Below are 13,342 nucleotides of genomic sequence, written 5' to 3'. Positions count from 1 at the left end.
AATATCATAGAATGGGTTACAATATATATGCTGTATATAAATTTTTTAGCATATTCTACCATGTACGCATTCATCAGTGAAAGGAGATGTTAACTATCAATCTGATGTTGTAGTGTTACAATCGTAGACAGTATCTTGTAGTTCCTAATGGAAGAACTCATTATTTTTCTTTTCCTTATTTTTTTATTTGCAGCTTGTAGACAATGGGAGACTGGAGCTTCTTGGGGAATATTTTGGAGGAGGTGAATGAGCACTCCACTGTGATCGGTAGAGTTTGGCTCACTGTCCTGTTTATTTTCCGGATCCTCATTTTGGGAACAGCGGCAGAGTTTGTGTGGGGGGATGAACAGTCTGATTTTGTATGCAACACCCAGCAGCCTGGTTGCGAGAATGTCTGCTACGATGAGGCCTTTCCTCTGTCCCACATCAGATTGTGGGTCCTGCAGATCATCTTTGTCTCCACACCATCCCTGGTGTATGTGGGGCATGCTGTGCACCACGTGCGGATGGAGGAGAAAAGAAAGGAGCGAGAAGAGGCAGAAATGAGTAGGCAACAGGAAATCAATGAAGAGAGGCTGCCGCTGGCTCCTGATCAAGGGAGCATCCGAACCACCAAGGAAACAAGTACCAAGAGTACTAAGAAGTTTCGGCTAGAGGGAACCCTCCTAAGAACCTACATCTGCCATATCATCTTTAAGACACTTTTTGAGGTGGGCTTTGTGGTGGGCCAGTATTTTCTGTATGGTTTCCGGATCCTCCCCCTGTACCGTTGCAGCCGTTGGCCTTGCCCAAACACGGTAGACTGTTTTGTCTCCAGACCTACAGAAAAGACTGTGTTCATAATGTTCATGCTGGCTGTGGCGGCAGTGTCACTTTTTCTAAATGTGATAGAGATCAGCCACCTGGGCTGGAAAAAGATCCGTCTTGCATTTCGAAGGTCGGCGGATCATCAAACTCAACAGCTGCTGGGAGAAGTTTCACAGAAGCCCCTGCACTCCATAGCCATCTCTTCCATTCCAAAGTCTAAGGGCTACAAGTTGCTGGAGGAAGAAAAGGCTGTCTCCCATTTCTATCCAATGACTGAAGTTGGATTAGAAGCTAGCCCCCTACCTACTCAGTTTAACAACTATGACAAAAGCAGCACGGGACTCCTGGAAGACCTCTCCAAGGCTTATGATGAAACTCTGCCCTCCTACCGCCAAGCTGAAGAGCAAGAGGTGGTGAAAGTGCAAGTGACTGAGACCTTAGAACAAACTCCATCTGAGCGAGCCCCATCAGTTAGGGCTCCTTCGGTGCGTGCCCTCTCTGACCGCGTTCCCTCTGAGCGTGCCCTTTCTGAAAGAGCACCATCACGTGCAGTTTCTGACCATGCAGCTTCAGAGCATGCTCCCTCTGAACATGCATCCATTTCAAGAATACAATCCAACCATGCACTCTCTGAAAGAGCACCCTCAGAGCAAGCCATCTCCCGTGCTGGTTCTGAGCATGCCCCTTCGGAGCGAGCTCACTCTCGGGCAGTATGTGAGCTTGCACCCTCAGAGCGAGCTCCTTCTCGGACCATTTCTGAACACGCCCCTTCTGAGGGAGCTCCATCTCGAGCTACTTCCGAGCACGCACTCTCAAACCGAGCTCCCTCACGGGCAGCATCGGAGCATGCTCCATTTGAACATGCGCCTGAGCAAGTGCCTTCTCAAGCAGCTTCTAATGTCCAGTTATATGATGCTCCTGTAGAACAGCCCCAAGAAATTGTCACGTCACCTTTAGAAGACGATCGTACACCCTCAAGAGCTCTCTCAGACCACATTGGTCCTGATCCTTCCCCATCAGATCGTGAGGTTCCTCAACCTGTGCCCCCAGAACCAGACGTTTGTGAACCAGAGCCTACAGGCCTGGAGTTGGCTCTATTGAGTTTTGAATTAGTTCCAGATTCCCGGTCCCTCAGTAGATTAAGTAAAGCAAGCAGCAGGGCCCGATCAGATGATTTAATGGTATGAAGAGAAAGTGTTAAGAAAGAAACATATGAAGGGTCTCAGTACAGAAAAAAAAGTCTAAGTGATTTGGATATTCAGTTACCAAAGGATGTTTTAGAGGAACATGCAGAAGGTTTTTGAGAAAAGTGCTTCCCGGACGACTGTATATGGGGTTGTTTTTTAGATCCGTCTAAAGACATGTCTGTATTTCAGAACAAGGCTAAAAAAAAAAAAAAATTTGCATTAGTCTTTACTAATGCATTTAGTAGAATTAGATATTCATGCTATCACCATTTTTTTTTAAACATTTTTAGAATCTTCCAATTTTTATTTATTTATTTATTTATTTTAGCAGTATATTGTCACGTTATTTCTCTTTTAGCAGAGACAAAAATAAGATACAAAATTTAAAATGATTCCATTTTGCAAGTCAGGTTGGTACTAGACTGAAGGTCTATTGAGCCAGAGTAAGAAGCATGACACTTACCTCAGCAATTAAACGGGAACCTGGGTTAAAGCACAGTAAGAAAAGGTAACAAAATTAATATTAAAGATATTAATTAATGTAAAAGGTAACTATTATATAATAAATAAACCGTAGAAATTAAGGCAGAAAATTTACTGGTTATGAAGAGTTTTCATATTTCCCAGAATATGCATTCCCGTTCCTCCCTATTCTCCAAGTCTAGTTTTCCACCCCTACCCCCCCCCGAAGGTCATCTGTTATTAGATGGTTCACTGTGTGTTTTTTTCATATATTTATAGTCACCACAACATTTTTTTCTTCTCAGTGGCTGTAACTTTCCACCGGATTCCTGATGTAACGTCCATTGTATGTCAATGTTATGCAGCACAAAAGGAAGAAAACAAATAGAAAAGGTAGAGGCAGATGCATTCAAGTATTTTCCATCTTGAAAAAAAAAATCTCAGCAAAATTTAAGCCTTCTACATTTTTTTTTCTGCACAGCAGTCAGTGAATTGCAAGAAATGGATACAGCTTAACTCTGAAACCTATTTCTGTTTACTTCTCTTTTGTCCTTTTTTCATTCTCCATTGTGTTTAACATGTAAATCTATTTATCAATATGTTGCCCCAGGCACATTTTATTTTTTCCTCACCCAGTGAATTAAACATTTAAAGCTACACAAAAATAAAACAAATTATATATAGAGATATATCTCTATATATAATCTATAGATAGATAGAAATTTCTATCTATCTATCTATCTATCTATCTATCTATCTATCTATCTATAGATTATATATAGATGTATAGATATATAGATATATAGATATATAGATATCTATATATCTATATATCTATATATAAAACATATATAATATATATATATATAAAGCTAAATGGTGGCAAACACATTTCTAGGTCGACTTATAGGTACACAATAAGTTTGACAGAGTCAAATTTATTTCAGGAAAGCACGGGGAAGTAGGTTATGAAAGAAAGAGAATGAGAAGAATAAAGTGATTTAATATGCAAGTGTAAAAAAGAAACTGGGACATTTACAGCAGATATTTTGAATGGTTCTCTTGCTTTTAATAATAGAAAGAATTTCACCTTTGGACAGAAGAGTTTAAAAAAATGGTCTACGTATTCTATAAGAATCTGACAAGTTGTATCCCTTCTTTTACACTTTGCTTTGTCTGTAGTTTCCCCCTCTTTATTTTATGCACGGCATCCTGAAAGTGCTGCATATGGCATTATTTCCTTACAATAAGTTGGAAATAAGTATTTGGGGAGAAGACGAGGGTACGAGGGTGGATGACAGGGTAGAAACCTGTGAACTGGTAAGGCCCTACTAATATAATGATCGGAAGAGCCCAGTGTTGGCCATATAACCAGCTGTAGTTTGGGATGAAAATTCTTGGTACTTTCACTCTACAATAGAGATCTTGTTAAATGTAACCATTTATAACCACTGTCTAATCACTGAAAAATTCTTTGTTTTCCATTGTCTCAATTCTTCTACTGGGGAATTATCACATCCTTTCCTGTGGATGGTTGTGAGCTTTTTCCTTAGGTGAGTAAATCTGACATTTGTTAAAATTTTTATACTTTTGTGTTATCGATTAAAAATATTCACATGCCTTTTCGAATTAATTTATAATTACTATTATTTTTTACTGTTAGTTTTTTTGTGCAACAATGTATTCATTTATAATTTTTATATTTATGTTAAATTAGTCAAAGCTGGAAAGACTGCATCCCTTTAAATACTTTTTTTTTAAAGTTGTTTTTATTTTTCAAAATTTAAAGCAAATACAGGTTTTGTTTATTGCTTATTTTTTTAAAGCAAATTTTAATTGACATTTGGTAGCCAAGTGATAAAAAAATAAGATACATTTTTGTTAATAGTTCAGGTACTTGAATTTATTTTTAAGGTTTAACTCCTGAGTTTAGTGTCACTTTAAAGACTTCTCCGTTCTGCTGTTTGGTCCATGCACAGACAAGTTATCATATAATGTACTAACTGTACATGCTTCATGATATAGCATTTTATAATCTTTTTCATGTTATTTTCCCACTTGTTTCTTATGCTTATTTTTAAACATGATTTTGCCATGCATTCCTTTGCTTTGGCTCTAAGCATCCACAGAACATGGGCTCCATTATATTCATTATATTATGACGCTTAATAACAAAATAGTCCTTCAGCTTCCACAATGCACATCTTCTATAGGTATGAATAAAACTGCATATGAAAGATATGTAAACAGCACCATACCTGAGTTTTATGTGCATTTTAGAACCAGCCCGCTCCCCAGTCCTATATTCATCTGTGCCTGATCTAGCAAGATATTAGCTGTGCGACCTATCGATGCTGCAATCCTGCCTACTGGGCCCACTCATGCATTGTACATCCTCCAGACTCCTGAGCACCCAGTATGAACTATCCATAAGATTCAATAGATAATGTACAGGCCATGTGCGGGCCCGGGCCATCAGGATTTTGACAAGTGTCGACAAGGTGCACGTATTTCACTGGATAAGGACAGGTGAGTATAAGATTGGGAGGGGGGCTGCAAGATCTACAGAAAAATACCTTTGTTGAGGCTTAATTTAATTTGCAATGTTGACAAACTAATGTGGAGCAGTTTTCCAACACGTTCATAGCTTAGGCAGATTGCTAATGTTAAAAATATTGCAATCTTTGCATAGGGAAACTAAAATTATTATCATTATTATTATACAGGATTTGTATAGCGCCAACAGTTTGCACAGCACTTTACAATATAATGAAGACATTACAATCACAATACAATTCAAGACAGGATGGTAAGGAGGGCCCTGCCCCTGAGAGCTTACAATCTAAAACGGAGGGGGAAGTGATACATGAGGATGTAGCTGTGTGGGGATGAATTTTTGAGAATGTGATGGTTGAGCGGTTAGGTTGAGGTGGAAGAGATGGTTAGGTTGAGGCTTCCCTGAAGAGATGAGTCTTTAGGGAACGCCTAAAGGCAGTCAAGGTGGGCGACAGATGGACAGGTTGGGGTAAAGAGTTCCACCGGGGGCAGAGTTGTGAATGGCTTTAAAAAGAAAAAAAAAACCCTTCCTGTCCTCTGGTTTTTTTTTGTTTTTTTTTATGAGGACGTGGGTCTTTGCCACATTTCATTCCAGCAGATTAAAGCTTTATCCTGCCAACATGTGAATTTATAGAGAAAACTATTCACCGGGAAGAGAAAAGAGCGCCCAGCGCTGAGCCTTTTATAAGTCCAGTTATACATTACGTTGTTTTTGTAGTCTGACTGTCTCTAGGATTTTAATGCATACCCACTGGGCGCTTCACGAACAATGGAAACATTTGCTTCGGTCAGCGTATCAGAGGGAGCAGACTGCAATGTTTTTACAGGAGGTCTGACCAGAGACACATTTTGGGGCATATAAAGCAAAGTAAGAGAGCAGCAGAAAATTTGAGATACGCCAGCCATGGGTTCAGATCATTCTAAAAAGCTCATAAATATTCTACTGCAATTTTGTATTGATACAAAGAGACTCTATACAAACAGATAATTGCACAGTTTAAATACGTACAGTGTATAGAAATGTTGGTAGCTGCAAGTGGACTTAGCATTTTGTCCATTCAGTCTTGTAATTCACACCCTTGGTGCATAGCCAAGTAGATAAGTCCAGTGATTCCTGGTTCAGCTTCACAGCTTTCTGTACATGAAAAAACAAGCACAAAGGTCAGCACCTGCTCCTCGTGAAGTATGTTTAATGTATTAAATAATATAAAAGTGGTTAAAAATACTTACAATGATAGTTGATCATATGCTTGTGTGTATGTGTGTGTGTGTATATATATATTTATTATATATATATATATATACATACACAAAGTTAATTCCACTGTCATACACCATGCATGACAAGGGAAGTAACAAAAAGTACAGGAAACAACTGGCTCCGTGGACTGGCCAGCCGGCTACCAATACCAACTGACACGTTTCTGGGGCGTAGCCCCTTTCTCTGAGTTTTTTGAGTCACACACCCACTCAATGGACATTTAATATTTCTACGTTGAAGCTAATTTCTCATCCAGTGGGCATGCTGTAGGTAGAGCAAGGACACAGGAAGCGACAAAGCTGTGCCTGCATATACTAGTCAATCCTTCTTTATTGACATAAAAAGGTCATTTCACAATGTAAAGCAGCATTTCGGAACCATGTCGGTCCCTTCATCAGGCAAACAAAGTCCTTTATTTATTCTGGATTAATTAGTGGCTGCATCTACACGCGAGTTATGGGTAGATCTTGGTCAGGAGTGCGATGGGACCTACGTATGTTTGCATATAGTAGTGTCACCTGCCTGGCTTTGTGGTGTTTCAGAGGTTATTGGACCACAAGACCGGCTGAGGAGAATGACAAACCCCCTTTTCAAGTAAAAGGGCACACACAAATGTATTAAAATTTTTTATTTAAGGCCCCTTTCACAAGGGCTTTCTGATCAGGTCCACCTGTCGGCTCTTTAGGAAAGCCAGTGTTAGTCTTTGGGCAGATGGGTCTAAATAGATGGGCATCTGAAAGACAAACGGATGAGAGTTCTGTTTCCTGATCAATGCGAATCGGATGAGAATCTGATGTGAAGGGACCAAAGTCGTTTTACATCCAATTCCCCATAGACCAACACAAGTCTGGTAATTCTAGTTTATTGTGATGGAGGAAAAAGCTGGATGGACACGGATGTCACAATGATGACATCTGTTCCGAAAAGCAGGGATCCGTGCACGGAGCCCTTCCTAATCAGACCATGCAAAAAGGGTCTAACTGTTTGCCTGCGGTTTAAAGTATATCTAATGCCAAATCTTTGTGTGTGTTAGATTTTTATTGCTTTTATCCTGCTGGGGAGATTCACCCTGTCTATGTGTCCTGGTGGCCACCATCACTGGGTCAAAAAGAGATGGGAAATCCCAACATTTTCAGTTGTCACTGGAAGAGAAGTAGAGAATAAATCTTCCACTGGAGACATCCGTTCCATTGACAATTGTCTAACACAGACCTTCCCTTTAAGAAATGACCTCTCATCGGTATAACTGTGTGATATGGGGTTTAGAGAACAGAAGAGGTAACTGTGCAGAGATATTCCATTATGATGAAGTCATGGTTCCCGAGAAAAGTACATTCACTCAGAATTACTAAAAACTTTCTAACAGCTTTCCAATGGACACTCGTCCTTCTCTATGGGAGTATGCAGCCGTACGCCGCCCTATGCTCACCAGCCCTGCATGTCCGTGTGGGTGCGGGTGTCCGTACACGTACGTTGACAGGATGGATCCTGTCTGCGTCCGAGCCAGGAAACACGCACCCGTATGGACCTGCACTTGGGGTGAGCGTAGGGGGGCGTACGGCCACGTAGTCCCATTGAGAAGAACAGGCTGCTGCGTACTAATCACACACAGCACCTGTCTTTCCCTGGAGCTGCCCGATACGGCCGTGCATGCAGTACAGAGCTGTACGTGCCGGCCTTTTCTAGTGTGAATGAGGGCTACACGTGAAGAACATAAAACGCACAGCTCTCATGCATTCTTGTAATCCACATTTGGTCCACATTTGGTCCACGGATAACCCTCTTCTGGAGTAATTGCCTCAAATCTGCGAAATCAGCACACAATGCTCTTACGTAGAAAATATAATTTTATTCCACATGCATCTGTACAAACAACAATCACTTACGTGTTTCTGCGTTAGTTATAGCTATAATCAATCTATGACTAGGGCTGTGTAAGGCAGAAACATGTCAGATTTTGAATACATTTTTTTTTTTTTTGGAAGAGTTTTGCAGTTTTTGTGACATGAAACATGGTCTGAAAGGTGGACTATGCTTTTTAATGATACCAGTCTCCCACAATGCATCTGGAAGGCAGTGATCAGTCTAGCCTGCATGTGATCAGGAAGTACCGTGCATTTATATTTTAAGGTATTTCGTATCACAATGAAAGTTTTTTGTACACAATTTGTTGATTTTTTTTTGTTATTGAACCACCAATGGGACTGTCAGTGTTTATTTGTATTCTATGTAATCTATTGCAATTTACGAGTCCGTAGATTTGATGGCCACAGGCTCTTTTTAGGCTTTTTTGTTTTCACCTGCTGATCCTGCCAGTAACACAAATTCTGTCCGAATGTAACAATGCTCACTCCCTGTATTGTATCTATGAGTAAAGAGTCACTAGTAACAGACATCCCAATTCTCCCGGACGCTCCGGGAGTCTCCCGCTATTGGATAGAAGAGAAAACACTTCCTCCCGGAAAGGTTTATCTGCTCGATCGAGCAGATAAACCTTTCCCTGCGATCGTTTTTTTTTTTCTTTTCTGACATCGGGAGCCGCGGCCCGACCGTCAGTCAGAAAAGAAACAAAAAGGCATACGAATCCATAGCTAGATTCCTATTGGCTATTGCACTTTGCAATAGCCAATAGCAAACTAGGTAATGTACAAAGTGGCAAAGTGCAATAGCCAATAGGAATCTAGCTATGCATTCTTATGCCTTTTTTTAAATATTCTGATGACTGCAACTGTCAGAATACTAAAAACAAAATTAGAAAAAAAACCTGCAGATAGCAAAGAAGCTATTGCTTCCTGTGCTATCTGCCATCATTTCAGGGGGGTGCTCTCTCCCAGCCCCCCTAACCCCCCTCCGCAGATGGGGGGGGGCGTAGAGGGCACCTCCCTGAAATGAGAAGGACACCTCCCTGAAATGGCTTCTTTCAGGTTGGGATCCCTGTAGTAAGCAGTGGCGGGGCAGGAGCAGAATGACCTTGGCCTTCATTACTCATGTATCACGTACCTGGTGGAGGATCGATTAGCTGAGGAGGCCTCCCTTGCGGCTCTTGTCTCACACCCCTGGATGTGGAAACAGGGAGCGAGTAGACAGAGAGAAGCACGGGTGCCAAGGTGTTCAGACACGGTGCCTGGTAGAAGTCGAGCAACTGTATCCCTGGAAGGATGAGCGGGGCTGGTGCACAGCTGTGATGTCAGCGAGGTTTGCAGCAGAAACTGAGGCGAGGTCAAAAAAGCCAGGCGGTGAGCAAGGTACAGAAGGAGCAGGCAAAGGCAGAGTCCAGATAACAAGCAGAGGTCAGGGGCAGGCAGCAGTCAGTCGAAGTCAGCAGCAATCCGGGTCGAGGTAACAGGCAACAGATCAGCAGGAACACAGGAACACAAGCACAAGCTGAAAGACCGTTCAGCACTGACCCATTGGGCCAGCTGGTTTAAATAGGAACATCTATTAGAGGGCACTTCCTGTGCGCCACTGTGTCACTTCCTGTGCGCTAACGCATGTTTTCCGGCAACCCGGAAGACTGGGACCCGCGCATGTGCAGTAGTGCGTGAGCTCCCGGCTATGGCCTTACATGATGACTGTAGGCCAAGGTCATTCCATACATGCATCTTTCTCCTCAAGGCCAGGGGGGAAGATGTAAATAAGTCCAAGCTGCCTGTATACATCTCAGCTCATACAGGAAAGGGAAGTGTGTTAGGACTACAGAACTCCCTCACCTCTTCTCCATAACATGGGGGGTCTGTCTGTACCCCTAACACACTTCCTGATAACATTGAGATATCATGTAGAGTACACCGGACAGCGCTGTATTTCTGGCAGGATCAACAGATATTCTATTGCACTAATCAAACAGATATAACAAAATCCTATAAATGTTATATTTCACAATTTAAAGAGAGCCACTAGTAAGAAGTGGCGGGGCAGTAGCAGAATTACATTGGCCTTCATTACTCATGACTGTAGGCCAAGGTCATTCCATACCTGCATCTTCCTCCTCAAGGCCAGGGGGGGGGAGATGTAAGTAAGTCCAAGCTGCCTGTAAACATCTCAGCTCATACAGGAAAGGGAAGTGTGTTAGGACTACAGAACTCCCTCACCTCTTCTCCATAACATGGGGGGGGGCAGGGGGGGGCGTTCTGTAGCCCTAACACAATTCCTGAGAATATTTCACAATTTAAAGGGAGTAAATGAGATCGGTCAACTTTAATTAAAAAAAGAAAAATGTTTTGTTTGGAAGCAATTAGTTCACGTGTATAAAGTCTAATGGGAGCACCAAATAAACAGTATGGGAGTCCAAACACATTTTGGTTCACTAACAACTGCATAGAACAACCAACTCGTTTTGGGGGTTCGAAGACCTCCTCCTTTTTCAGGGCTTGAACGTAATGGGTAATTATAAGGTCTTTGTAATAATATGGATAATTTTAAGGTCTCAAAACTGTAACAAATCAATAAATGTTATTTATTTGCTGTAAAGGGTACGATCGGCAAAAGTGCATATTGTGTAACGATGACATGTGCTATATACCCCTCTCTTATAGATGATCTTCTCTGTGCCTTTGTCAAGTGTCCATCTTCTTGTAGCCTTCTCCTTTCCCAGCTCATAAGGTCAGCCCTTCTTTCCCAGGATCCTGCTCAGGGGCCGGCCTGTACACGCCCCCTTCATGGGAACTTCACTGGAAGCTCAGGGGCGAGGCATGTTTACATTTCCACCAGTTCTAGCCTTGACTGGTGCAAGAGGGAAGTTGAACAACGCAACCTTTTAAAGACTGATAAGGACATTGTATTCAAAATATGACTAATCAAAATGTATTGTCCGGCCTCCTTCTCATACTCCGGTCTATCAGAGGCTGAATCTCCCTTCATTTTAGAGTTGTAACATTCTAATGGTATAGAGATACAGAGAGGGCCATGATGCAAACTGGAATCGGACCAAACCGTGATTCTTTCTGACCTCCACCAAAGCGGGTCTAAAGCTCTTCAACATTTTGTTGCCATACTGTAGACTAAGAGTTGGGTTGGGGGCATTGGAAGCTGTGCAATTATGTGGAGAGAAGCCTATTGTGCATTTGCTATTATGGAATTCTGACTGATGTAATGATGTCACCATGCTGTAGTAACATTCTTGTAGTACCAGGGCTTGTGGGAACAAAGGTACTTCCATTCAGCTCACAAATAGACCATTGACGTCTTAAAACAGAAGAATCTGGACCTCAAAAAATGGCATACCTAGGACTGGACCTCTGGAGATCTTTGACTTACTATGGCGTTTAGTGCGCACACGCCATTGTACTGTCAAGCACGAGATTGGAAGGATGAGGGGAATGTGCATTGATAGCTTCCAATCCTGTGGCTATCAAGGAATTCCAGACTCCCGGTAAGCCTTCGATGTCCACATTCCTGTCCACTGAAACCTGACATTCATGTTTTGGAAGCCTGGACAGAAAATGCCTACAGTGACATACCTGAGCCAGTAGGAAATCAGATCACCAAATAAACAGGATCCCAAGGAAGATCCATTTATTATAACATACTAGTGCTAGGATTGGTTCAAAACCAAAAAAGAACATCACTGAGTAGTATTTGCAGCTTTTCCTCAATGTTTACAGCCAGCAGCCTCAGAATGGACTATGGGAATAAGGTTATAAAGCAGTGTATCTGTAAAGCACTGATGGCAATCAGCATAGTAATGCAACTTCTCAAATTTTTTTTCTTTGAAATGCTTATCAGAAACAACTTTCTTGTGCCGCGACATGAGTTCTGATAACAGTAAGCTTCAATCAGTGCCTTATGAAGGCCGTCTCAGAATGTGAAGTTTCGAGGGGTCGGTGGGAAAATGTAGGATGAGGCTTGTCAACTTGAACATACAACAAATGATAACCTCTGTTTGTACATGTTTATTAATAAAGGTCATTGTTTCCCAAAACGTGCGTCCTGCTGTCAGTGGTCTCATCTATTCCGAAATGAAAATGAAAGGAGGAAAAACTGTTAGAGGCTGGATACACACCCAGGGCCGGATTTACTTTTTCTGCTGCCCCAAGGCCAGGTTCCTCAATGCGCCCCCTAAGCCACCCACCGTCTGCCAACCCCCCACGAGATCACTTGTACAAAATAAATGGCGGCTTCCCCGCTGTACATTTAGCTCTGCTTGCCCAAAGAAGGGCTAAATGTAGCAAACACCTGCATGTCCTGGGCGTCGGGAGATAGGAATTCCACACCCCTGCTGCCCATCTACTCTCTGCTCCCTTGGTTGGCCTTGTGGGAAATCCGGCCCTGTTCACACCTTCGCATGGAATGCACTAAGACATGCCAATGCACCTAAATGCCTAGATGTGAATGCATAGGCGTTATGGCGTGCTGCGTTGGCCAGGTGCTTTTTAATTCAACCTCCTTAAGGCCCATTAGAAATGAACACACAACATGCATCACCATGCAACGTAACACACGTTTAACCCCTTTTGTTGGCAAAACCATGTTATTATTTTGTGCACACCTCCTAAAATGCTTCCATACCCGAGGCAAGCGAATGTGTTCATAAGTGCATGTACATGAGGTGGGGGGCCTTTTTTTCGTTTTATTTTTTATTTGATTGAACTTCATTTTTTAAGCATTTTTTTAATATACTTTTTAACCTAATGTTATTGCTATCACAAGGCCCCTATGTGATAGCAAAGGCCCGGTGACAGGTTTTCTTTAAGAAAGAAACAGGGACACTGAAACTCCAACTGCAGATCAAATGCATCTATTTAATGAGGTAAATGCAGCATATCACACTGGTGCAACGTTTCGAGGTCTCGCAGGATCCCCCTCCTCATGTCACATATGCATTTGATCTGCATTTGGAGTGCCGGTGTCCCTATTTCTTTCTGTGTACATGACGGTTGCCATCCGTCAACTACCGCATCACCCATCCAATTTTTATGGAACAAGTGGTCAGGAGTGCGATGGGTTCATGGACTTTCTTTAGGTTCTCATTAAGGAGACATTCATAGGAGATCAGGGAATGGGTGCTCCCTGAACTCCCACTGCTCTCCATCCTGATGATGGTCTCGGGCACCCAGGAAGGAAAGGTAAG

At 42.2% G+C, this 13,342-nt stretch overlaps 1 protein-coding gene across 1 annotated transcript; it reads left to right on the top strand.

Moving 5' to 3' along the window:
- The first annotated feature begins 203 nt into the window (after nt 1-203).
- GJA8 (gap junction protein alpha 8) lies at nt 204-1,994 on the top strand. Its single transcript, XM_018557858.1, has one exon. The coding sequence runs from the start codon at nt 204-206 to the stop codon at nt 1,992-1,994; it is 1,791 nt and encodes a 596-aa protein (XP_018413360.1).
- The last annotated feature ends 11,348 nt before the right edge of the window (nt 1,995-13,342 follow it).

This window comes from Nanorana parkeri, unplaced genomic scaffold (genome assembly GCF_000935625.1).
Source record: "Nanorana parkeri isolate BGI_ZX_2015 unplaced genomic scaffold, ASM93562v1 scaffold306, whole genome shotgun sequence".
NCBI lineage: Eukaryota > Metazoa > Chordata > Amphibia > Anura > Dicroglossidae > Nanorana > Nanorana parkeri.
The sequence above is the reverse complement of the archived record's forward strand: the minus strand, read 5'-3'. Positions and strand labels throughout refer to the sequence as shown.